Here is a 26,833-nt window from a genome sequence, read left to right on the forward strand (position 1 = left end):
CATAATAACATCGTAGGCTGACTACCTATTTGTGTTGTCTAACTGAGACTTTGTTAGTGATAACTCAATCGCATTATCAAATATTTGGGTAGAAAACTGTCATATAAGCAGCTTTCTATATTTATGTAAACTTTAATTCGTGGACACACATTGAATAAGACTTGAACACAATTTGATTAGGAACATATATTTTTTTATTAGTAAATCGTTTCTCATGCTCATAGTCAAGGTGGCACTTGGTGATAGTTTTGTACAAACAAAATAATAAACCAAATTCAGAAAAAATCTTCCCAAATAAACAGGGATATCTAGAGGGAAGATGTACTCGGATCACCATCGTACATATTAAAAATATTTCATTTTAAGCACTATTATGTTTTTAAATACCGAACGTGTCATATCAAGGCGAAATTTCGAATAATGACCTATACTTAAAACAGTACTTTGTTACCGTTATACCGATTAATGTATATAATAGATTCTTAATCTGGAAACGATTAACGATAGTGGTGAGTCTATTTACACTAATGGTTTTAAAGAAAACAAATATTGATATGATATGTTTATTACGGATAGAGATACATTGTATACATATGTTTGTATTGTATGATATCGTGCAGTACGGATACGGATATAAAAATCATATACATCAAGAATACTTGCAACTGAACATGTCAAAGAGAATTTCCGTGTTTAAAACCACCTTTTATCTGAAGCCAATCTGGCAAACTGTGCATGCCAGAAAATCAATGTTTCATACTTTCTTAAGTAACACTGCAACATAAAATCAAATCAAATTTACATCAATAAAATGTTAAGATTTTACAAGACAAAAAACTAAACAAAACAAAAACACAATTATAAAGACAATTTCGTAAACAATTGACTATAATATTTACAATAGTTAGTGCAATAGTGATGTTTATTCTTAGCATATGTTTATTATTATCATGTTACGTGACAGAAATAACGATATTTTGTGCCTTATGTGTTCACAAATACATTCTCTAAATGTTTAGTGCAAACAAAATATTGTTTAAGTAAACAAAACCCGAAACCTTAAAAACACTGCAAACTGTATTACAAAGCACAAAGCAAAGCAATACAACCCGAAGTAATGATTTTAAAATAATTATAGCAAAACAAGATGCTAAACCAAATACTTGATAATACTGTATTTTTTTAGATAATCAATGTGATGACTAAGGGACTCAGAACGTTTATTTCATATACACTATATTTGACAATCATTTAAAACTCAACGAATTAGCTTCGGTATTTAAAAAATAGTTACAGAATATTAATAGAGTTTATTAAAGACAAAGATACAACGCTTTACCAAACAATTATATATAAATATTAGTAACTAAGTCACACACGTGTAAAAAGTAAAACTATTCAAATAACGAACAATATTCATTATCAAAACTAAAGCGTTTGTCGTCGGTGCGCAAAACTCTGAGCTGAAAGCCGGAATCAGAGTGCACTCTAGGTGAGGTTCCTAAGCAAATAAACGCCAAATCATTCCACATGGTTAAATTATAAATCAAATTAAGTATTTCTTAGATTTTGGATCTACATGAAATAAGGTTTTAACAAAAACAGTCCACGCAATATAAAAAAAAATGATACCATAAGAAAACATATAGAATGCCTATGTGTGAATATTGTTTTGTATATGCTGATGTGATATTTAATGCGACTGAACGTTACATATATTTTTGTTCGTATATAGTATAATAAATTTGATAACCTACTGATATTTTTCTCCATATTTACGTTTGTAACAAATCATCTTTTCGAGTGTCTCTTCAGGCGCCTAGTAGCCATACTCGTTTATTCGTTTAAGTTATCTTTAAAAATAAAAAAAACATGACAATAAATACAAACCGGAATCGAATTCGGAGCGAAGAGGGTGTGATATCAAAATATTAAAATTACAATTGTTCTTATATTTTAATTTTTGACCGTCTGGAAATATATCTTAAGTTGTGCGAACCGTTATGTTTATTTTGGAAGTGTAACATGTATTTCCATTATATTGGTCATCGCCTTGATTCATCTATTTATACCTCGGAGTCAACCAGTAATCCGTCGGGATCGGATGTTTTCGACACAAATATATTTTTCTTTAATCCGAAAGAAACAAAAGTCGAATCCTATTTTTAAACCTGTGATGTTCTACATGTTTATGTCCATACATTTAAGGAGGACATTTATTACTTATTAATGCATCTTTCTTCAGTATAAACACATTTATAGGGCAAAATCAACATTCTTAGATCAGTAATTAAACATTGACCTAGCCTTCCCTCAAAGTGAAGCAATTGTGCAAATAAACTCATTAAAAATGTTTCCGTAAACATCAATGTCGTTCATATATCACTGATTTAAACAAAAGTTGACAGGTTTTTTTTCTATCACGTAGAAAGTTGAATTGTATAAAAAAAAATAATCATGTTTATTAAAACAATAAACATATCGTATAATTCGGCCTTTATCTTTTAATAATGCAATTTGACATGGTGGTTTAACGTTTTCAAAATCGGATGGCACACACATTTTATCAAGAAAAGCTATAAATATATATATATTGGTTATTTCTAATAACTATATGCCAGCAAGCATATTCACAACACTTCACAATTTTGAATGACTATCCAATCTTGGAAAATAATTATTTAATATTCGATGGCATCATGTACATTGTATATTGGTTCTGGCCTAAAAACAAGTTTCACATGTCGGCCTGCCTTCGAAGCGATTGCCACTTCATGAATCCTTTTAAAGTGTTCAGGTGTGTTGATATAGTATCTCGTGTCCTGAATCATCTTGTCAATCACACGTTCAGCAACACAGTCCAAAGGCACATTTTCCGCAAGAAGCGGAGAAAATCGAGAGAACGACACATTCTGCATTTGGCACCAAGCTCTTGCGCGATGCGATGGTTGACCGCTTGATATTACTACCTGAAAATGTCAGAAAAAGAGGCTCAATAGTTGTTATGTATGCCTTACAATCATATAATTGCACAGTAAGTTGAAAATCATTAACGTATATAGTCTTGAATGCAATACAGCATTAGTATACTTATTAATGAATACCGATATCAAGATAATCACGTCGATATAATAAATAACTGGAGCCATACGTTAAACTCGAAACAAAATTCTATAAGAGGTTGTATCCTTTAACAAGTATCCATAAGTAACCATTTGATAATTAGCCGCTGATTAACATTCCAATGAAATTTTGGAATCTGTAAACTCTTAACTCGTTGGAGTTTACAATTACAGTAAGAATACTCCAAACTAAATTTAACAAATAATAATACATGTAATTCAATTACGGTTGTGACATAATATTTCCTCTCGGCAGCAAGGTAATCAATGTCAAAGCGGACATAATAATATATTGATCAAAGAAGCAAACATGAACAATCTCAGCGCAAACATCGACGAGTATTTAAGCCCAGTAATTGAAATAATTACGTAGGTTTCGTTGACATGTTATAGGCCGTGTGATTGCTGTTCACGGGGACAGCGTTTTTATTGATATTGTAAATCTAATAGACGGCGAGCTCGGCATTCTAGAGTAGCTTTCTTGGAAAAGTTTTACAACAATAGAAAAAATCGTGCCACACGATTATCGAGTTCATTTACGCAAGCTAATTAGAAATAAGGCTGCATATAGTTTATACGGATGTGCAACAAACGCAAGACGTAGCAGGTTCTGATAAAGCAACTGTGAAGACAAACGAGGGTTAGTCGACGTGGATAAATCTGGGCACGTCATTGGTTACACAAAAGAAGACGATCACAGAAAGGCCGCCACCCTCGACGTATACACACTTAAGCAGTGGTAACTGACTTTATCGTTTCTTTAATTGTAACACATTTATTTAATTTGTTAACTTTTAACCAAGTTTCTACAAAGGAATCGTGAAGAAATTTATCGGATCGTTATCGGCGTCCAAGCACAAAAGCATAGGAGCTAAAAGTATGTCTTACTGCAAACCCACTTCCAAATGATGAAACACCGCTGCCCTACTTCAACATAAGCAGTGATGCGATTGAAAAAAATCCTTAGGAACAGCGCTAGTTGACAACAGAAAAGTGTGTTTTCAAATACAGTCCTACAATTGATTGACAATTCCATACGTATCCTCACTCAGCGGTCATTCAGAGCCGATAGATAGCCGACGATGCAAATCACAGAGACAATATCATGCGATGTATGAAACGCCTTCAAGTGCTTTGAAAAAGTCGTCTTTTGAGACTGGCACTTAAAGAACGGGCGCTGATTCCAAAATATACCTGTTCCAGGATGCCCTTTAAAAATCTGAGCATGTCTTCCAACGCTTTTTTGGACTTGAGTGGATGAAAAATCAAATTCATCCAGCCTGGCGTATATGGGTCTGGAATTTCTTGCTTTGCGTATTCCACATAACCGCAACCGATAGAAACAACCATGCCCAGAGATCGGCTGCTACCCTAAACAATCAAATTATTCAATTATTTGCAACCATGAAACGACAAACAGGCATTCGAAGAAATATGTTTAAATTGAAGGTTAACACTGCTTTGTTTACCGTCGGTTTCTTTATTTGATTAAAAATGATTGATAGTGCATTTGTGTTATTGTGGTTAAATATATCTGCTCTACGTATTTATTGTTTGCACACAGTTCTCACAGTTTTTCGTCGAGTGTAATATTTGTGAATTTCTTCGAGAATATCCAGGGTAGGGTTGTTGGACATTATGCCTCCATCATAAAACTGCTTGTACGGATGAAAGTAGGTGGGGGCCGCAGACGTACTGCGGGCAACCTCCCAGATGTAAGTCTCTGAATTTAACAAGTGTGACTTGTTTATCATCATTATAAAAAATTGGCAAACGTACACATACATTAAAAACAAATGTTTAATATTGTTTCCTTCGAAAACAAAAAACATCATGTTATATTCACAGTATTGCATTTAGTTTTGGGAAATATCACCATTTGGAGGTTTGATTGGTTCAAACCTCGGATCTTCTTCGGGCTCTGTGTCTTCCTTGTAGGAACGAAACATGTGCAGTTTCCAAGGATAATGGTCTCCTAAAACGCTTGTAACCAGGACCCTTGAATAAAAACGGTATGTTTCCATAAACACTTTGTAAACAATAATGTTTTCTATGATTAGATCATTAATCATGTGGCAGCGAGTTTGTTCATCAAAACGCATAAGTAGCATAATACAAAAAATGCATTTTATTATGACATTATGGACACAATAAAAGTATTCGTAAGTGTTGGCTTATTACTTCGGCGGTCAATCAAAGTTATATTTTTAAGTCGAATTTTTTCTGAAAGAAATTGTACTTTTTCAGACTGTTTTATTCATATTATATAGTTTCTCTGAATTTATTTTGTGATTTTAATATCAATTTTAAAATCCGATATTAAACGAATGGATTATGAATTGATTGAAATAACACAACATACATATCAAGTACGTACTTTGGTTCCTTTATATCCGTCATTACTTTTGTTTCCCCAAATTCCTTCTTCATCAGGGTTTCTATTAGTTCAGAATCGTACGGTCTTGAGCCCTTGAATACTTGGTCCTTCAGTCGATTGTATTGGTCTCGAATTTCAGATACGGATTTGCCTACAATAAAGATTCTGACCATTTATTATTTAACATACAGTACAATAATTTGTTTGTAATCATATTTAAAACGACATTGCAGTATCATTTTTGTTCCGCAAATAAACAATTATTAGAAAGACTGATGTTTCAGAATAACAGCGATCAATAATGATTGTGAAAAATATTTATATATTTTTATATGATCAGTGTATATTGCAATAACCATGATAACTATCCTTTTCTTTGTCGCGCCTGAATTTCTGCCCGAACATTCGAACTTGAATGACTGATTGATGCAAATCGTGTCTTACCCGTAGCAATACCCAGAGCAATAATCCCTCCGGTGCTTGTTCCGCCAATCCAGTCAAACAAGTCTATGATGGGCTTGTCTGCTTCCTTCTCGATCGCCTCCAAAATCTCAAGAATAATGAGTCCTCGAATGCCTCCACCGTCAAGACATAATACCTTTACGTACATAAATAGCATAAGTTGATGCTAGTTAAAATATATGAACCGATTAAAAACATTAAATCTGTAATACATGTTGCACAAGGACAGAGTACGTTTGTAACATGTAAATAATTGACACACTATAATGTTTGTTTAGTTGGCCTAATTTTTTACACACTCCAATGTAATATAAGACTTTGCAGATAAAAAACAATAAACAGCCGATGCATATTCAATAATCAGTTGCTCACCCTGTCATAAATCTTTGCTGATACGGCCATACTGAGTTCAAGTTGAAGCTATCCAGAATGTGTCTGCAGTTTCGCCAATAAACTTGGAGATAACAATAAACATGCAATAAGTTATATTCTATAACACACCTTTGAAAATACATGTCCTAATTATGATTGTGTTTAGAGAGCAGAAAACTTAGAGTTTTCAATAGGAATGCAAGAGGTTACACAAATCATTTACCGGTTAACCTTTTTTCGTAACCGGTTATTAACCGGTTAACCGAAACGCCTTAAGTAGTTAAATTGATTAAGAGTACTAAAAATGTCATACCGCTCTAACCGCTCTATAGAAACGAAAGTTATTTCAACTCTGAAAACGCTTGCGTTGATAACATGCCAGTTTCGTAATAAAATGTATTATACAATTAATTTTAATAATTTTGTAAATGTATGCTATATAAAAAAAATCCTGCGTAAATACATAGGAGAATTTTTTTTTAATACACAATGTTCATTTTCACGTGTTATTAACTTATTTATGATTGGGCCGCTTATATTAAATTCGCGTCGTATCGCTCACGAAAATGGCGTGCGCCTTTGTGCATTTTGTTTTAATTTTTGAAAATCAAATTGAATTAATATAAAAAAAAGTGTTTTTCTCTTTCAATTCGACGAAAAAAGGGCCATTTGTGTTCCGCATCTCTTCTTATTCTATAATTGCATATTTTGTTGTTTGCATTTTAGCGTCTTTAGCCGAAGTTTAATCGTTTCATGTTCATTATACATTAAACAAAATCTGGGTAAAACAAGAAACCGTCGGAGACGGGTGATGCTCTCCAAAGGTTTTTGTCACAATATTGCACTATATATTTAGATAAAAGGAAACGTCTTGAGGGCACAGTAGTTGGGGGGGACAAGAATTTTTTTATAGAAATTTTCAAAGGGCCATAATTCTGTGAAAAATCATCCGACCAGAACCCGCTGATAATATGCACATCTCCTCTTAGTAGTGAAGCTTCCCATAAAGTTTCATTGAATTCCGGTCAATAGTTGCTGAGAAATAGCCCGGACAAGAATTGCACTATATGTACAGTTAATAGAAAATTTCAAAAATTTCAAAGGGCCTAAACTCTGTGAAAAATCATCCGACCAGAACCCGCTGATAATATGCACATCTCCTCTTGGTAGTGAAGCTTCCCATAATGTTTCATTGAATTCCGGTCATTAGTTGCTGAGAAATAGCCCGGACAAAAATTGTGCACGGACGGACAGACAGACAGACGCACACGCGGACAGACGAAGCGGCGACTATATGCTCCCCGCCCCCCCCCCCCCAAAAAAAAAATATATATATAATTGGGGGGGGACCATAATAAAGGAGACGAGTGCAAATTAAATATATTTTAAACGAAATGTAAGTTGTTTATTTTAACAAATCAGTATATTCATTTACAAGCGATGTAACTATGTATTATGATCTCAAATACTGATAGTTACGTATGTTTGTTAACGCACCATAGCGCGCTAATTTTATGCAATTACACAAATACTAAATTTAACGGTTTTATCTTTAAAATATTTTAAATCGATGTTTAATTATTTAATTAGTTAATAATTCGCTTTCTTAAATAAAACTTGCATCGGACGGTAATGTTGGAATCGTTGGACGTAAATTATAATAATGATATTTATTTCTGATAAACAAATACGACGTTAACTCGACAAGATTTTAACTGCGAATGTCAAAGTCAAAGTCAAAGTCAAAAACCTTTTATTTCAACTCAATTCATGTTTGACATGAATACATGAGCAAAAAGTACATAAATGTATAGACGAGGCGTGCAATATTATACAAAAATGATGGATTACATTACATATGGTATGGTTCTTATTACATATTCTTTCTTGATTTTATATATACATTATAGATAATATATTTCAAGTAGCGTCTTATTACATGTTCTATCTTGAATATACAATACAGAAAACATATTTCAAGTAGTGTCAATACAGTTAGAAGGTAGAACGGATAATCATTTTCAATATGAGCAAAAAAGTATGAAGTATAAACGAGGCGGGTAATAATGCAATAAAAAGATAAATTACATTACATATGCTATAGTTTCTTAGTAAATATTCTTTCTTATTTTATTATAAACATAACATATTATAGAACGAAACATCATTTGCAATTCGACTTACATGGAGGTCGTTAATGTAATTTTGCTAAGGAATCTTCGGAGAGTCATTACTACAGTTTTCAGCAGCTATCATTTAGTGGAGTGTAGCCTTTAAGTCTTTACCGGTTTAGACGTAAAATGAAACTATCTATCAATCAGCTCTAAAAATAGCATGCGGCTTGGTGTTTGGTATTTGGGATGTACGTAAAGAGGATTAATAAATATAACGTAATCTTATCGGGTAAGTGTGTAGCGTTTTTATTAGCGTGGATTTTGTAAGATGATATGAATTTCTGTCTGCCATAATATCGGCTTGTTTTGCAGTGCTTGATTAAATTGTTACTTACACTTATAAACACGGTATTTTCGCAAGCAATCATTGTTGGATATTGGTTATCAAAACATCAAAATAAGCTGTCCCAACTGATTTTTACCGCGAGTTCGATAAACGTGTCAATAACGTCTTCGCTTATAGTTCCCACTCCCAGCAGTTCGCTAGTTAAATTTTGGCGCGTCAAACAAAACAATAGTTCCAATTACCACAAACGTATTGATTTATTGCTTTGATTGTTGACGTTATATATTACCGTCGATGGTGCGGCATGTTATTCTAACTAGTCGCTAACGCAAGTTGGCAGTATGTCACGCGCAAACAGTAACCTCGTACGAATTATTCCATGAAAAAAATACATAATCAAATATTTTTCCAGGTTAACCTTTTCCCGAAAATGTAACTGGTCGTTTCTTTAGATTAACCGGTTAACCTCTTGCATCTCTAGTTATCAACCATTTTTCTTCAATATGATTCGAAACTAGACACTCACAGATATCTTTTCCCCAGCGTTGCTGCGTATTTCCGCTCTTAAATCATAAAAAGCATTAAGATATACCATTAGCGTTCATTTGGGACAATATTGTTATCGCGAGAATAATAAAAAAGAAACAAATGCGCCTAAATCGATGTCGACACCGCCCTCATAGTTACGTTGTAGTACCACGTGTACTATACTAAATATTAAATTAAAGTATGTGCTAAAAAGGAAAAGTATGCGATGTTATATTACAATTAAATTTTCTTTAAAAAGCTTCAAATAATTATAACTAAATATCCGTGCTAGTGGAGTAAAATACAAACCTCCATTCAAATACTGGAAATTTAAACATACTATTTTCGAACTTTTCGAACTGGATAGAACAGATCGTACGTTGAACGAGTAAAGCTAGTTTTGGGGGCTTATACATCATCAACAACGGTCATATATTTTTCATCAAATATAAAAAAAACATGACACTTTTACTACGTGTAGCGAACTAGTATTGGTCATAACTTTACCCCTTGACTTTCAACGAAATCGTTAGTTTCGTAAAAAAATAGCTACCTCCGAGAATCAAGTCTCCCAAAAGAAAAATCATTGATAACCAGCAAACGATTAAAAGTATTTTCAGATTACCGTTGTACGTACATGTAAACATTGGCGACATGGATAAATTTTCTAAGTATGAGTCATAGTTTGCGGCTATACTGTTTGTTATTGTCAAAATACAATTTTGGGACCCATTCATTTTTAAAAAAGTGTTTCAGATCATAAAATTCCTTATGACCCCTCATTTGAAATCCTAAAAATATCACAGCAGCCACCGCTATCGATATCAAAATTGCTTACAACAGTTAGCTTAGAATTATCAGATAAAATGTTTTTTGAGGTGAATACAAAAAGCAACACATTCAAAAGCGATGACGTGCATATGAAATCATGATTTAATCCTAACTCTCTTTAAACACAAGCACATTATATAATATAAAACAAATGTGTAATTAACACATATTCTTACATCTGTTATCATTCTACATAATTTATTTACTTGCCTAACGATACAAGATAGCTGAACATTTACGCTTGTTTTAAGTGAACATGTGTACATTAAGATTGATTGTGTGTTTTATATTCAAATGTACCAAATGTGCGCACCACATACCATAAACTGGGGGCACCTTTATGTTACAGATTTACAAAACAAGAGCACCGCCTAGCGGATGCAGACCGCTCTTCAATTTTTCTTTTTAAAGGTGAATGGACTTATCTCAATACTCAAATCAAAAATTGGATTTCTTTATCTTAGTTGGGATTCATGCAATTACGTTTACATTTACAACCCGTAAAGTACACTATACTGTTAATAAATTAAACTATATAGACCCTTTATAAAACAGCCATATGTGTTTAAATTTAGTACCGATGGGTATTAATAGATAAAAACTTATTTTCGACATGACAGGTGTTATCCCTTTTTTCAGCTCATCTATTTTTTGAAAAAAAAACAACAGCTGTTGTCATCACCTGAGCGTCGGCGTCCGGTTAAGTTTTGTGTTTGGGTTAAGTTTTGTGTTTAAAAGTATCAAAGGTATTGCATTCAAACATGGCACAGTTACACACTGTCATGAGGGGACTGGGCAGGCAACGTAAGATAACTCTGGCTGGCATTTTGACAGAATAATGTGCTTAGAACATTGAAAATTTGGTAAAGTTTTGTGTTTAGGTCCACTTTATTCATAAAGTATCAAAGCTATTGCTTTCATACTTGTTTCGTTTTGGCAAGTATTGAAGTTTGTCATTAAAATTTAATGCTTTAATTGATAAATGTAAACATTGGATATAAAAAGCTCCAGTAAAAAAATAATAACATTCAAGAAAGAAAAAAGTAACGCTCAACTGGGCTCGAACCACTGACCCCTGGAGTAAAAGTCTTATGCCTAGACCACTCGGCCGTCCGTGCTCATACAAAGAGTGATGTATTTAATACATAATGTAAGCAATCCTCGTAGTGTCACAAAAAAATAACGAAAACAACAGAACACTCCAAATTATTCAATCATTTCGCGTTGCAACGCCTTATAATTTTCAGGTTTTTAAATCGTCAAAAGATGAATATATTGAATATTTTAACGAATGGTAAATGTTCAGTATTACTGTTTCTTCACAAATATCATAACTCCAACAAACATTTGCGATTCTGAAACATTTTTTTATTTTTGTCAATTGACCAAAACGTGAAAAGGACCCTTTAGCGAGCTTAGACTGTGCTGCGTGCCTTTCATTGTGCACATCGATATTAAGACTTATTCTTCAGGTGTGTTAAAATAAGTTGTGCAAATAAATGTGTTAATTATAATCAAATAAACATTGCATGTCAAGCTGAACATTTTGCATAAACAAATAAAACATGCACGTTATTGGAAAGCGAATCATAGTGATATGTATATTAGTTCCATTGAATAATTATAATTGACATAACAACAAGGAAAACAATAATTTAGTTGTTCTATTGATATATTTGTACCCTGATGGTGGGTATTATTAGTTACACTGTAAGTAACTGATTGTGTATGGGATATACACCTCAGTACTTTCATTACATACTCAAGCGATGTTATGAAAGTACTAAGTGTGTATATCCCATACACCATCAGTTAATAACAGTGTAACGATTATATCTCAACCGACAAGTCGATTACTCGGGATGTATGGAAATTACTCGAGTCGTATGGAAAATACACCATGGGCACGTGACCGCTCTAAGCCAATCGGATTAGGTCATTTTTGTAGGCAGTAAGATATTCAGAGTTTTTCTGAAATTGGCATTCCATACAAATCACAACAAAATAACAGGAATGTTTTCATCTAAATTAAAAAGCAATGGTTATGTTCAGCTACAATTTTATTCTCAATAAAATGATCACCTTAAAGGGACCTTTTCACGTTTTGGTAAATTGACTAAATTGAAAAAAGTAGTTTTTGATTCGCAAACTTTCGTTTTCGCTATGACCTTTGTAAGGAAACAGTAATATTGAACATTTACCAAGACATTATATGCATCTTTTAACGATTTAAAAACCTGAAAATTATAAAGCGTTGCAAGCCGAAACGATTGAATTATACGAGGACGGATGTTCGAGTGGTCTAAGTGGTTTTCTTTGACTGCAGGACTCCAGGGGTCAGTGGTTCGAGCCCTGCTGAATGTTGCTTTTTTTTGCTTTTTTAATTTTATTCTTGATTTTTTACTGGAGCTTTTTAGATCAAATGTTAACATTTATCAATATAAAGCATTTGATGACAAACTTCAAAACATACCAAAATCTGTGAAAAGGTCCCTTTAACATATGTTATTATTATTTTCTATAATTAGGTCTCCATTGAGAAACTGTTATGTTTTAAAAGCTCGTTGCCTTTTTAACGTTTATTGAAACTAAGGAGTGTTGTATTATAGCAACAAACAGCAGAAACTATGCAATGTATAGAATAATCCAACCCTTAATATGTTCAAAACGTAAACACAAATGGTGTCCATGATATCATTTATATTAACTTATTAAATCGTGCATAATGAATATTTTGCAGTTTACAGAAATTTCACATAACATAAATGGATTTATATTTACATTATTAACCAAAAGTATTACATGTATATTTATAAGGAAGCTTGTAAAGCATTATTTTAAAAGCTGAAAAACATACAGTTCTTATTTATTCAAATAGTCATACTGAACTAGTGTTAAGTCACATACCTGAAATCGTTAATAAAGATGAAGCAGGTACCAATGCCCGTCTGGATTAAGAATCTGTAATGCACACACTTAATTTTACTCGATATACAATTTCAAGATTTGTCACCTCACGTCATACAAAAAATAATCACACATCAACGCTAAAAATCTAAAAGGCACATAACTTTAGCTAGAGGTTTGCAACTTATATAGCTTATACCACAATGCAAATAAGTATCCGCAAGGATACTTGTTTGACAAGTCATGATCGACGCGTGATTTAAATGTGTTATTTCATTGGCCGCTTACTAAGACGTGGAATTCTGACCATATTTGGAAATGTGTTTTATACGTTTATGTGTAAAAATAGATTTTTAAGAAGGCTATAAAATTAGATTTCTATGTAGCTATACAAAAACCATTCATAGAAGCATTAACACATTAGGATTGTAGTGACTGTAATCAATATCATGAAAGTGTGCACAGATATAGCAAACTACCTGTAAAGCACTCCTTTCAAGTTTACGTACAGACACGCGGTAACACTGACTATCAACTGACCTTGTGATTGTTTGGTTCGATACTCTAATTCGCCAATATCTAATTGTGCTCATCAAAGAAAATTATTTGCGCATCGAATTATCGTTAAGATATATACACATTATACATGTTCGTGATGCAAATGTATTTAATTTGTATGATATAATAAAAAATAATTTTAAACTTATTTTATCCCTATAAGGTCAAAATAACGTATCACACAAGAACGAACAATTAAGTTAGTAACATAATAAAAGATATTTGTTTTATCGTATTAATAAATCACCCCCATCACAAATCATTTGAACTGTTTTACGTTCCGTATATAAAAATAACGTATTCCATCGATATTTGTTACTATGATCAAGTTTCAGTCATAATGAAAATATTTTCAAGCTGTTTTCGCTGTACATGAGTATGTTTTACATATGTTTATTGCAGCGCTCCAACTATGATTTGCAAAGGACGGGGCATATTTTCTAGATGTGTTATATGTGTGTTTATTTCATATTACCATGTCTCTGTAAGATCAGTAAGGGTGTATCCAAGAAACCAGACATCATCACGAAATTTATCATCTTTTTTTAAAATTGTAATTGTTGAAAAAGTGTTTATTAAAGTGTAAAATTTAAGCATAGAGAATCCTTATTATTATATGGGGCTTTGGCTTTTTGTTGTAAGACAAGTGCTGGCGTCAAAAATACCATTTCCATCAATTCTTTTATCTTTCACTGACCTATTATTAATTAAAGCTTGGAGTGGGACTTAAATTGCATTTGCATTTCAGACCGGTCGGATACCGGCCACGTTTGTTTAACAACATGTTGAACAATTAACTTCGCTCAATAAATCAAATTAGAATGTAGATATTACATTAACATTGTGTTCGTTGGTAGCTTATATGCAAATATGGAACGGGGTTGCATTAAGGACCACTTCTTATTAAGGATCCAAGAGGTCAAGGTCAATTTTACTGTCATATAAAAAAAGGTTTTCGCTAAATAATTTGAGTTAGAATTTGGGAAGGGAATTAATATTGAAAAACGGTCGAATATTTGAATACTTTATTGGATTCGAATATTAAATTTTAAATCAAAGTGATACTCTGCCTCAAAATTGACGTTACTTCTACTACGTCGCCTTTACTTTTTGTGCAGACGACTGTATTAGTTTATTAGTCAATGATATGATAACAGCTGTTATAAGTTAATGAGATGATTATTCAGACGCTTAGCATATGTGAGGGTTACAGCGTTTTGGGGAAGTTAGTGTCAGTGTGCGTCCCGACGGAGTGCAGTTTAATTATTTCGGTAAATAAAAAAATCGATAGAAGAACAGTTAAACAAGAATTTAATGAACAGTTTTAATCCCTTAATTGAATCCAATGACAACACCAGCGAGAAGTTATCTTCGATTGCTAAGTATTTTGCAAGCATCAATTAAATTAAGCTTCTCACCCAATAAACCCGTTTTATCATAACAGTAAACAATAGAAACGAACATATAGATTTTAATGCGCTACAAAGGTTTGAATAAAGCTATCAAAAACCCAATTTTCAGGCTTTTTTCGGATTGCATGACGTTTGACATGTTTGCATTTATTAAGCACTTTATGTATTGCATCTCCAGAGAGAAATTATTAAAACTTCATACAGTCACTCTTTTATATAAAATATTTCGGCCACAGGCCTTTTTCAGTAAACGAATTTATCCCATCATCAGATGTGCATTGTCGAAATAAACCCATGTGGAATATATTTTCCTTTATTTCGGCAATGCTGAAATATAGCTGTCACGCGCGGCGGAGGATGGTCATTTTACTCGGAATCAATTATAAAGTAATCATTTTTAGTAAAATCGAATCAGATTCAACAAAACAAACAATTTGATACCAAGATGTAATATATTTTAAGCACAAAATGCAACACAAAAAGCAAAAAAAAAATTATTTACAAATATTAAGTGCGCGTCCTTATGACGTCATGATTTACACGCCAAACGACAAAAGTCATATTCTTTCCCACTAAAGCTGCAGTTGTTTAGTATTTGTTTTTTTCATTATTTCTTTAAAATCGGGGACGTAAAGGTATGATCAACAGAAAAACTGGTTAGTTACTGATATTTTTGTAATATATTAGGCTCGGCACGAATAAAATAATAAAACAATATTTGCTTAAAATAACTTTGGGAATTTCCGTGTAGTTCTTTTTTCCTTTTCTATTTTAAAAGAAATAACTTACGACTTAGAAAATTGATGGGATAAATCGAATACTAGGTCGGTGCCGAATAAAGCGAAGTTTATTTTGCTCGGCCCGAAAATCTAAACCACTCGCCAAGGCTCGTGGTTCAGATTTTCTTTGCATCGCAAAATAAACTTCGCTTTATTCGGCACCGACCTAGTATTCTATATATGTGGCTGGGAACGAGACTTTGACCCTTTCGGCGCTGACGTCGTTAACGAGAAATAACGTTGCAAAGTCGTGACAACTTTTTCGCGCAATTTTCAGGCGAGGTATAAAACCCGGAAATATCCGGAAAACCCGGAAATCTTTTAGGTAAAACCCGGAACCGATATAAATGGTTATAACTTCATTATTATTCGTCCGATATTAATTATAATGGTACCGTTGTAAAGAAGATCCTCTACAGATTCTAACCATATCAAAATATTTTATGGCAGGGTCGTAGTCGGCCTGTAAATCGCGGACAAAGTCGGCCTGTTTTAACAAATTTTTTTACACACGCAAATGCCGTAAAGAAAACCCGGAACCGATATAAATGGTTATAACTTCATTATTATTCGTCCGATATTAATTATAATGGTACCGTTGTAAAGAAGATCCTCTACAGATTCTAACCATATCAAAATATTTTATGGCAGGGTCGTAGTCGGCCTGTAAATCGCGGACAAAGTCGGCCTGTTTTAACGTTTTTTTTACACACGCAAATGCCGTAAAGAAAACCCGGAACCGATACAAATGGTTATAACTTCATTATTATTCGTCCGATATTAATTATAATGGTACCGTTGTAAAGAAGATCCTCTACAGATTCTAACGATATCAAAATATTTTATGGCAGGGTCGTAGTCGGCCTGTAAATCGCGGACAAAGTCGGCCTGTTTTAACGGTTTTTTTACACACGCAAATGCCGTAAAGAAAACCCGGAACCGATATAAATGGTTATAAATGCATTAGTATTCGTCCGATATTAATTATAATGGTACCGTTGTAAAGAAGATCCTCTACAGTTTCTAACCATATCAAAATATTTTATGGCAGGGTCGTAGTCGGCCTGTAAATCGCGGACAAAGTCGGCCTGTTTTAACGAGTTTTTTTACACACGCAAATGCCGTAAAGAAAACCCGGAACCGATATAAATGGTTATAAATGCATTATTAATAGTCCGATATTAATTGTAATGGTACCGTTGTAAAGAAGATCCTCTACAGTTTCTAATAATATATAAAATAGTTTATGGCAGGGTCAGAGTCGGCCTGTAAATTGCGGACAAAGTCGGCCTGTTTTAACGGTTTTTTTTACACACGCGAATGCCGTAAAGAAAACCCGGAACCGATATAAATGGTTATAAATGCATTATTAATAGTCCGATATTAATTGTAATGGTACCGTTTTAAAGAAGATCCTCTACAGTTTCTAATAATATATAAAATAGTTTATGGCAGGGTCAGAGTCGGCCTGTAAATCGCGGACAAAGTCGGCCTGTTTTAACGGGTTTTTTTACACACGCAAATGCCGTAAAGAAAACCCGGAACCGATATAAATGGTTATAAATGCATTATTTTTCGTCCGATATTAATTATAATGGTACCGTTGCAAAGAAGGACCTCCACAGTTTCTAATGATGTTAAAATATTTTATGGCAGGGACAGTGTCAACCTGTAAATCGCTGTGCGGTAAAAGTTGACCGAAAAATACCGTGTTTTTTTACACAGAACAATGTCTTGATGAAAACATGGAAAAGCTAAAAGGGGTTATAAAAGCATCCTTTTCCCAACCGACCATACATTTTTGGTACCGTTGTTACGGTATTCTTCCACTGTTTCTAAATATGTAAAAAAATATTGTGAGAAAGCATAATATGAAATAAGGCGAAGCATCAAAGCGAAAATGGTTATAAATGCATTATTATTCGTCCGATATTAATTATAATGGTACCGTTGTAAAGAAGATACTCCACAGTTATTAACCATGTCAAAATAATTTATTGCAGGGTCAGAGTCCGCCTGTAAATCCCGGTCAAAGTCAGCCTGTTTTAACGAGTTTTTTTACACACGCAAATGCTTTTTTTGCTTTAGATTCACATGTTTGTTTTTTTAAGATATGAAAGATGCAAATGTGTCTAACTTATATTGTTTTCTGGCCTTTAAGGTAGCGCACCTCTAATGGGCACATATCGAAACATAATCTAATTAATTATTTTCTTAATCAGCATCATTTCTCTGAACTACATGCAAATTTGTAGGTAGGCTTTCCATGCTTTTTAAAAAAATATACCGATTTTTTCAAAACCACACCCACGCTCGGCTTTTGTCCAGTTTATTTTCACCCCTGGGGTATATAAAAGTTCCATAATTCATTCAAATTTCCAAATATGGGCATGCAGTTGGTGTGTACAGATGCTGTAAAGGTGTTTAAAGTTTAAACATGATGAAATAAGTATTCTTTACAGACATTTATTTTTTACAAATTTGTATCTATTGAAGAGCGCCATGAAATGTAAGTGATTTCAGCCAAGTAAAATTGGGTCGGTTAAAAAAAGGGGTCATAAAATTTAAAATAGTATCATTTAAGTCATATTTTAAACTTAGTTTTTATAGAAACACTATATACAGCAAAAATACCAAGAACTAGACAGATTTACCGTTTACTTTTTGAAATAAAAATAAAAATGCAACATGCATGGTTCGTATTTTCAACAGTAAATCACCCAAGTTCGCCATAACGTTGTTTTAATTTTAATAATTGAAGAATGTGCATAAAAATTGCAACATATTTAACAATAAATATAGCTTATATGCCAAATTAAATCAAATTACGTAAGAAAATAAATAAAACGCGTCGCAAAAAAGTATACGTCGTCGGGAGGATTCGAACCTGCGCGGGAATATCCCAAAAAATTTCTAGTCTATCGCCTTAACCACTAGGCTACGGCACCTAATAGTAGGCTCTTCAACCTTCGAAGAAATCGCGGGAAATCATTAGAGGTGCGCTACCTTAAATGTCACCAATGAAATAAAGTGTTATTCAAGTAAATTGAACATTGGCTGCGAAATGACGTCACGTCCAATTAAATAATTTGATCTATCTACGCATTCAATCGATTTCTTTACCGACTTACAAATTTAATCGATTAGTTTGTATTCCTAATTCCTGTGCGCCCGCGGACCCATCTACGGAAAACGGGTGGTGACAAATAATTTTTGTTTGCGCCAATGACGCAATTGGGCCTCCACGGCAGAACACTGATCTGTTTGAGCAGTCCAGGTTTTAAAGCATACACATGTACATGGGAAAAAGTATTGAAATTGATATTATGCAAATCGCCGTAATATATAGCAATATGTGTAGCGCTAAAACATGTCTCTCTGGTCTTGTCTTATGTGTCTTTCTGTCTGTATATCTGTCCGTCCGTCTGTCTGTCTGTCCGCCCGTCCGTCCGTCCGTAATCCAAAATCATTTCTTTAAAAAAACATGGTACCACGGTGTTATATTTTTATGCAACATAAAATTTCCTCAAAATATCCCCCTCTGTTTAATCACTTGCCATGCGATTGGGTCAAACGGTTAATATATTCAAAAAGGGATTTTCCTCTGAAATATATTCAACTGTTATTTCCTCTGAAACACTATGCATGGAGTTTTAATATTTGGTATGTAACTTCACATTTTGGTACACCACACAACGTTTGATCTTTGATCCGAGAGGCAATACTATCAAGGGTAAGACATGGCCACGCCCTTGAAATAGTCTCTTATACAAAACTAATCATCGATGCGATTGTTGATCTGTATGTATATTTTTAGATTGATCATCCTTAAGTTATTAAGATTATGATTCAACACATGCATACACCATATTTTATTTTATGCTTTCCGGTATTTTATAGAGAAATATCAGTGAATTAAAACTGATAAATTCACTGTTAAAACAGTGAAAATTATCAGTGAAAATTATCGATAATTTTCACTGTTTTACCGGCACTATTTTTTTACCCCATTGTGACCCCACGCATTCTTCCACCAAGAGCGAGAACTCTTCGATGAATATTTATATCAAAATACGAAGTAACTTCCCTTGAACATACATGTACACACGGTTAGCGTTATTTACGCTATAAATAGACTCCGCATATTAATACGCCAACATGACATAAACAAAATGTGTCATCATATGATTATTTAATTTTTAAATGATGTTATCGGTGTTTTTTTTCTTTTCACTTGATATGTGGTGCATTGTAAATACAAAAAAGTTATTGTTTAACGTTTGTTTTCTTGTGAACTATTTGCAACGCTTATTGTAAAAGCGGTAATGATATTTTGGGGCGCCCAATGGGAAATTGGTTTGAACGGATTGGAAAACGTATAAAAAAAAATTTAATGCGCCACTAGTAAAAATATAATTTTCTATGATCACTCGTGAATTAAAATCGATAATCCACCCAATCCAACAAATATCCTCTATATATATTATGCAACATTGTACCAATAGCATGAGCGCATAGATAATATCTGTCTATTAATCTACCGTTCTCATAGCATGAGGAATGTAAATACTTTCGATCATTTGATCATCATTTGATAATACAACATAGAATCGAAAATCAGATAATTAAATGCATTAGAAATTATTTTTTTTAATAAGGATTTAGTATAAATAAAGTGGCGTGAAGTATTAATTACTACGGTCGCTCAGATGGGTTATTGACAAATATGTTTTTATTTCGTTACTACGAAAATAAGTTATTTGTTTGCATGACTTAGTTAGTCGTTGCCATGACTAAAAAGCTCATTTAAACGAGAAATCGTACTTGTCGGAACAATATAGTTAATCGGTTAAAAGACTTAGTAAATAATGAAAATGACCTAGTATGTGTGATTAGGACACACCTAATTCGTGTGACTTTCGTTGTAAGTCGTGGTAAAGCAATTGTTGTTCTATTTATATCTTACCAAATTGTGTTAGATTTGTCGGACGTATGGCCACCCGATACTTAAATAATCAGTAAAAAAACAATAATAGGTGTCTCATTGTAGTTGTAATTTATACTCAAAAAACTTAACAATGGATATTTTAATGATCTCCTGTGGTTAACGAAGAAATACCAGAAATTTCGTAGTGGTAATATATTTGTGTTAATAACAGTGAAAATAGTCTATATTTTACTGTAAATTTTCGTTATTATTTTGAAGTCATGACTTTATTATTCCCGCGAAAAAATTGGTTGTAACCAATTTCAAATCTAAATACACGGCTGATGAGCATCGAATAAATAATGTGGAAGACAGTAGACTATAGTTTAAAAAAACACATACGACATACGACAGGTCTTTCTCCTCTAGTGTGTTGCGTTTAAAGGGCGGTTTAATCGTATTCACATATATTCTTTTAAAAAACATAGGTTGACTTTTGTTAAAGTCAAATTTAAACACAAGACGATAATCGATCCTTTCTTAAGGGTATACTATTTTCCTCCGTCTGACAGTCCTTTGTTTAATAGGAAGAAATTTGATTTTTCAATTCACCCAAACTATTATTAATCAATAAAAGCGATTGAATTACATTGCTTATGAATGCACGGCTGAGCGTGGATCGTCATAGGCTTTGTATTCCTGTTTTAACGCATATAAGATTTACCCACTGCCAAGTTCTTTCAGACATTTGCTCTAAGGTTACATAAGATAATGTTTAAGTTATTCAAACTTCAGCGAATATCGATCCCAGTGTATATAGCTTGGTTAAAGGTATTCAAACGTTTGCAAACATCCAGCCTTGGAAGAACACCCTGCTCAATATTCGAACCTCAACGAATATCGATCACATGACAATTACGCAGCTTGGTGTATGGTATCAAACTTATAGAGACATTGGATACCGACCCAAGGTCGAATACCCAGGTGTAAATTGAGGGAAATTTACGCAATTGCCAAGCTAAGGTACAAGAACACACGGCTGGATCAAGGCTAATCAAACTGAAGCGAATATCAAAGCAGGGACGAATAACCAGCTGAATATAAACAGACAATATATTGAATAACAAAGAACTATGAAACTATGACGCACACTTAGTTATCACATATTCAGATACCTACACATGGCAAACTATCGTACAAAAGCCAACTATTCAATATATATTAAAAATGCAGTCATAACAAAGTAGGACAATAAAAACAGAGAACTCAAAGTAGCTTTAAATCTTTTAAAGTGTATTACAAAGGTAATTAACTTAACTTTGCGAACTGGTTTTTTGTGCAGTTAACAATGCATCCGGAAGATATTTTCTACACTGAACTAAAATGCTTCATTTTCCAAACTAGATGATCAACCGTGCGCGTTTGACTTTTTTTCACCAGAAACGAGCAACACATATACAAATGTAAATATCCTCGTCGACACAACAAAATGATCAATAATCCAGTGATCACAATGATAACCGTGCGAGCTTAACAAAAACATTGGTAGTGAAAAAGTCCTGTTTCAATCTATAATATTTAAATAGATATATAAAAGTTATAACGCAAAACAAATATACTTACATAGTTCGATGAATAGGAACATATATTTATTTCGCCATTCTGTGTATGACTTAAGTCGCTTGCGTCGCATCTACACTCACAATTTTCGATATAAACCCAAAAACTTGACCACGTCACGTTATCAGAAAGCTCACTCCTGATTGGACAGATTTGCATTCCGCAAGGTACACATTTATCTGGTTGCTCGTTCATTGAATTGACATTGAATAGATTTAAATAACTATCAATAGATATCAATAAACCAAGATTGAAGTTATAAATGTAAGACTGTGGGAGATATTGTATTATATCGTGGTCCTCTATTATTTGGCGTTATAATGCGTGACGCCCGCTTAAATCAAAACAACATAATTGTGTGACTTCGAATAATAGAATTAAAGACAAGTAAAACATGTCATAAAGTTTCGTTATTTATTAAAGCTTAAAAGAATAACAATGATATAGGAACAATGCGTATCAATGTAACAGCTCACTGCAGTATATGCGGTAGTACATATTGGCAATGAGTAATGTTTAAGGTAAAAGCGTCCATTTAAGCGTTCATTTTAGTACTGCCTTTTCCTGTTACTTAAATTCTCCTTCCTATAAAGTAATAAAATTAATGATGTATAATTATGACGGTGATTTAAAATCATATTGTATGAAGTAAAAGTTGTTAATTTAACATATATAAATAGTAACAGATATATAAATAAGCAAAATATCAAATATTACATATCTGCCTCTGCCTTAAACCTTATTTTCTCATTAAGGTAACGCACCTCTAATGGGCACATATCCAAACATAACCTAATTAATTATTTTCTTAATCAGCATCATTTCTCTGAACTACATGCAAATTTGTAGGTAGGCTTTCCATGCTTTTTAAAAAAATATACCGATTTTTTCAAAACCACCCCCACGCTCGGCTTTTGTCCAGTTTATTTTTACCCCTGGGGTATATAAAAGTTCCATAATTCATTCAAATTTCCAAATATGGGCATGCAGTTGGTGTGTACAGATGCTGTAAAGGTGTTTAAAGTTTAAACATGATGAAATAAGTATTCTTTTACAGACATTTATTTTTTACAAATTTGTATCTATTGAAGAGCGCCATGAAATGTAAGTGATTTCAGCCAAGTAAAATTAGGTCGGTTAAAAAAAGGGGTCATAAAATTCAAAATAGTATCATTTAAGTCATATTTTAAACTTAATTTTTATAGAAACACTATATACAGCAAAAATACCAAGAACTAGACAGATTTACCGTTTACTTTTTGAAATAAAAATAAAAATGTAACATGCATGGTTCGTATTTTCAACAGTAAATCACCCAATTTCACCATTACGTTGTTTTAATTTTAATAATTGAAGAATGTGCATAAAAATTGCAACATATTTAACAATAAATATAGCTTATATGCCAAATTAAATCAAATTACGTAAGAAAATAAATAAAACGCGTCGCAAAAAAGTATACGTCGTCGGGAGGATTCGAACCTGCGCGGGAATATCCCAAAAGATTTCTAGTCTATCGCCTTAACCACTAGGCTACGGCACCTAATAGTAGGCTCTTCAACCTTCGAAGAAATCGCGGGAAATCATTAGAGGTGCGCTACCTTAAGCTATCTTATATATGTGACTATGGGATACCAAAGGGGTCGAAACTATAACTTCTGCTCGAGCAGAAAAAAATGCTGCTCGAGCAGCAGTTAAATGCTGCTCGACCAGCAAAATGCTGCTCGAGCAGCAAATTTACTGCTCGACCAGCATTTTTTCTGCTCGAGCAGAAAAATCCTGCTCGACCAGCATTTATTTTTAGATTATGGCATTAGCCAATCAGAACTCTTGTTATATTTGCCATTTGGTACGAAACTGGTTTGTTTGGAAAAAATGGCTGCCGCCATGATGGTGCCTTTTTCACATCTTCTGCAAGTTTATGTGACGACCTGTTTAAAGTTTAACATTGACACGCGGTAAGTGCTTTATATTTTGGCTGCAAACTAGTCGATCAAAAAATTGTTGCCATTCGCTTAATAAGAAAATCGATCATAAATGTCTAACGGCTGTTAAAACTTTTGCGAAAATCACGACGATGACTGATAAGAATTGCTCAATGGGTGCGCAAGTGTAGGTTCTCTGTTTCTATCGATTTACTTTCTTAATGATTCTTAATAATTGCTTCCGACACAGGTGCCGATTGCCTGTGATTGTGTAACATTGTTGACGTTTATCGTTCTCCCCATACATGTATATCTGCTGTCCTAACTTTTACAATTATCCAAAATATCATGTCTGTTAACCAGTTCTCAGTGCCCCAGATAAGCTGCGTATCTGCGTCTTTCACCCTATTAAAATGTTTAAAAATGCAAAGAAATACAATATCATGAGTATTGAAAACGCAACCAATTTGACTTTAACGCAAATTCATCAAATTAACGATACAAAACCTCGATTAAAAATGCTTTGCTAATTTTAGGTATTTTCTCTTTGGAATTATTATCGTAACGCGGTGACGCTTACATTCAGCAAGCTCAGCAAACTGTCATAGTTATTCAATCGCTATGCGTTTTCAATCTGACCTAATTTGTCGCTCATTGTGCATGTATTTGTAAAGCGTCTGTACTTTCAGTTTCTATTACGATGCGAAATAAAAATAGCTAAGAGAGGTCGAAAGACGTCCGAGATTGTTGCGCCAAAATATCAGCCGATCGCAAACTTTTTCGAATCAAGAAAGCAAGAGCCAATAAGTGCCGAATCATTTGTGTTATCGATTTTGTTAGAAACTGTGTATACAGCAGTTGAGTTGACATCCATAAAACATGATGGAAAGTCTGTGACTTAACAGACCTGTCAAAAGTATAAAAAGGCATGTCATTGGTTAGAAATTGTCGACATTTTTTAAAGTTTATATCATGGACAGTTTCAAGGATTAAAGATATTATGAAACATCAGTTGATTAAAATTTATGATGATAGTTTACAGTTCTATTGAATCAATACAAGTGTGCAGCGTCAACGGAAGTAAATCATCAATTATTTTAAGGTATGCATTTTTATTACTCATTTCACTCTATATGAAGAATGGAATCACCCTATTTTTCAAAATCAATGGTTGAAAACCCTATTTCCCAAATAATTATCTGGGGCACTGAGTTCTCGAGGACAATTTCAATGTAAATTATTTTTCACCGAGGCCAATTAGCTTGTTCAAAGCTAACAACAGGTAAAATGTGAGTTGTGTCTGAATTACAAGTTGTTTCATTTTTCATAATTGAAATGTTTACAATTTACTATTTATTGAATAACTTGGCAGTGCATAATTAAGTTCTGGGATGTTATTTTCAGCTCTGAACTGCGAAAAAATTGCATAATAATTACATTGGTGGCACTATAATGAGTTACCTTTCATCTGTCCTTCCATTTAAATGTCCCTAAAGCAGACTTTCCAAACTTTGCAGAAAGAGTTTAGGCATTGTATTACACGTTCATTTTAACCATGGCATATTATTGTACAACATGTCTTGACGGAAATAATTTCGATAAAAAATATTTGCAGGAAATAATTTTTCCATTGCAAATCGTTTGTATCTTTTTATCTTTATTCTGAAATGCCCCTCTTAAGAATAATGTCATATATAGCTGGTTTAGAATTAAGGATGATGATATGTCCTAACAGCATTTTGTCATGTCATTTACTGTACTTCTTAACCTACATGTATTTGAATATTCAGTCCTCATATAACTACGCCCATATGTTGTGGACATTTTCATACAAGAATACAAACAGGAATATGTATTGGAGTTTGCTGTTTAAATTGACAGCCAATCGGAGGGAAACAGGTTTGTTTTTAACCAGAAGTGAGGAACTAAACGCAATTTGCAGGGGAAAAAAATATCTCTTTATACCACTTAAGTATATTTGCATCACAGGAGCTCTGGTGTCGTGAGGTTGAGGAAACTAGTGTTGAATCTAAAACATTTAGCATCATGGACTCAAAAGTGAGAAGCCAAGTCAGACACCGCAAAATGTAAAATAATCTGTCAGATGTTTGGTCTGACAGGCTACAAAATTCTGTCAGACTGAAGGATAATTTCTGGATTCCACTTATTAGCATACCTGATAATAGCATATTTCTGTTATTAGCATATAGAATGTCAAAGCACAGATTAATTCTTAAATTTTAATGTATTTTTCTTCTATTAATAGCATAATTTCAAACCCCAATATTCAGAATTCACTTAAAGTCTTTATAGCATAGAACATTCTCAGAATGCCAAGAAAATATGCTTTAAATCTGCAAAAATATGCTCAAATGCAAATGCAAATACCTTAGAATACAATTCCATTTGATAAATAGTTATCTTCAGGGCTCGAAATTAACACTCGCACACTCGCAAAATGCGAGTGAAAAATACGGACAGCGAGTTAAGTTTTAAGCCACTAGTATTTTTTTGCAAGTAAAGAAATAGTGAAAAAAAAGTAATATTGCTTAT

The 26,833-nt window shown here is 33.3% G+C and overlaps 1 protein-coding gene and 1 long non-coding RNA gene across 2 annotated transcripts in view; one reads left to right on the forward strand and one right to left on the reverse strand.

The window, feature by feature from the left end:
* Window positions 1-2,379: 2,379 nt before the first annotated feature.
* Window positions 2,380-22,564, reverse strand: LOC127865777 (85/88 kDa calcium-independent phospholipase A2-like). The gene is made up of 9 exons (XM_052405735.1): window positions 22,359-22,564; window positions 13,060-13,113; window positions 6,334-6,415; window positions 5,944-6,097; window positions 5,500-5,650; window positions 4,999-5,120; window positions 4,694-4,845; window positions 4,317-4,493; window positions 2,380-2,969 (listed from the first exon to the last, which is right to left on the reverse strand). Exons 3-9 carry the CDS (start codon window positions 6,361-6,363, stop codon window positions 2,682-2,684), a joined length of 1,074 nt encoding a protein of 357 aa, XP_052261695.1. The 5' UTR covers window positions 6,364-6,415; window positions 13,060-13,113; window positions 22,359-22,564; the 3' UTR covers window positions 2,380-2,681.
* A 1,573-nt stretch (window positions 22,565-24,137) lies between these two features.
* The window catches only part of LOC127865792 (uncharacterized), a 32,020-nt gene continuing 29,324 nt past the window's right edge, over window positions 24,138-26,833 (forward strand). Inside the window, exon 1 of the long non-coding RNA XR_008042767.1 lies at window positions 24,138-24,313. This is a non-coding gene — a long non-coding RNA (uncharacterized LOC127865792). The remainder of the gene's footprint in view (window positions 24,314-26,833) is intronic.

Source organism: Dreissena polymorpha, chromosome 2, assembly GCF_020536995.1.
Source record: "Dreissena polymorpha isolate Duluth1 chromosome 2, UMN_Dpol_1.0, whole genome shotgun sequence".
NCBI classification, from domain to species: Eukaryota; Metazoa; Mollusca; class Bivalvia; order Myida; family Dreissenidae; genus Dreissena; species Dreissena polymorpha.

Bases quoted from the DNA above. Each gene is read 5' to 3' on its own strand.
- LOC127865777 (XM_052405735.1), bottom strand. From the start codon at position 6,363: ATGGCCGTATCAGCAAAGATTTATGACAGG. The intron at 5,121-5,499 runs GTACGTACTTGA...TTTTTATTCAAG, and splicing joins ACGGATATAAAGGAACCAAA to GGTCCTGGTTACAAGCGTTT. The intron at 4,494-4,693 runs GTGAGAACTGTG...TTGATTGTTTAG, and splicing joins ATTACACTCGACGAAAAACT to GGTAGCAGCCGATCTCTGGG.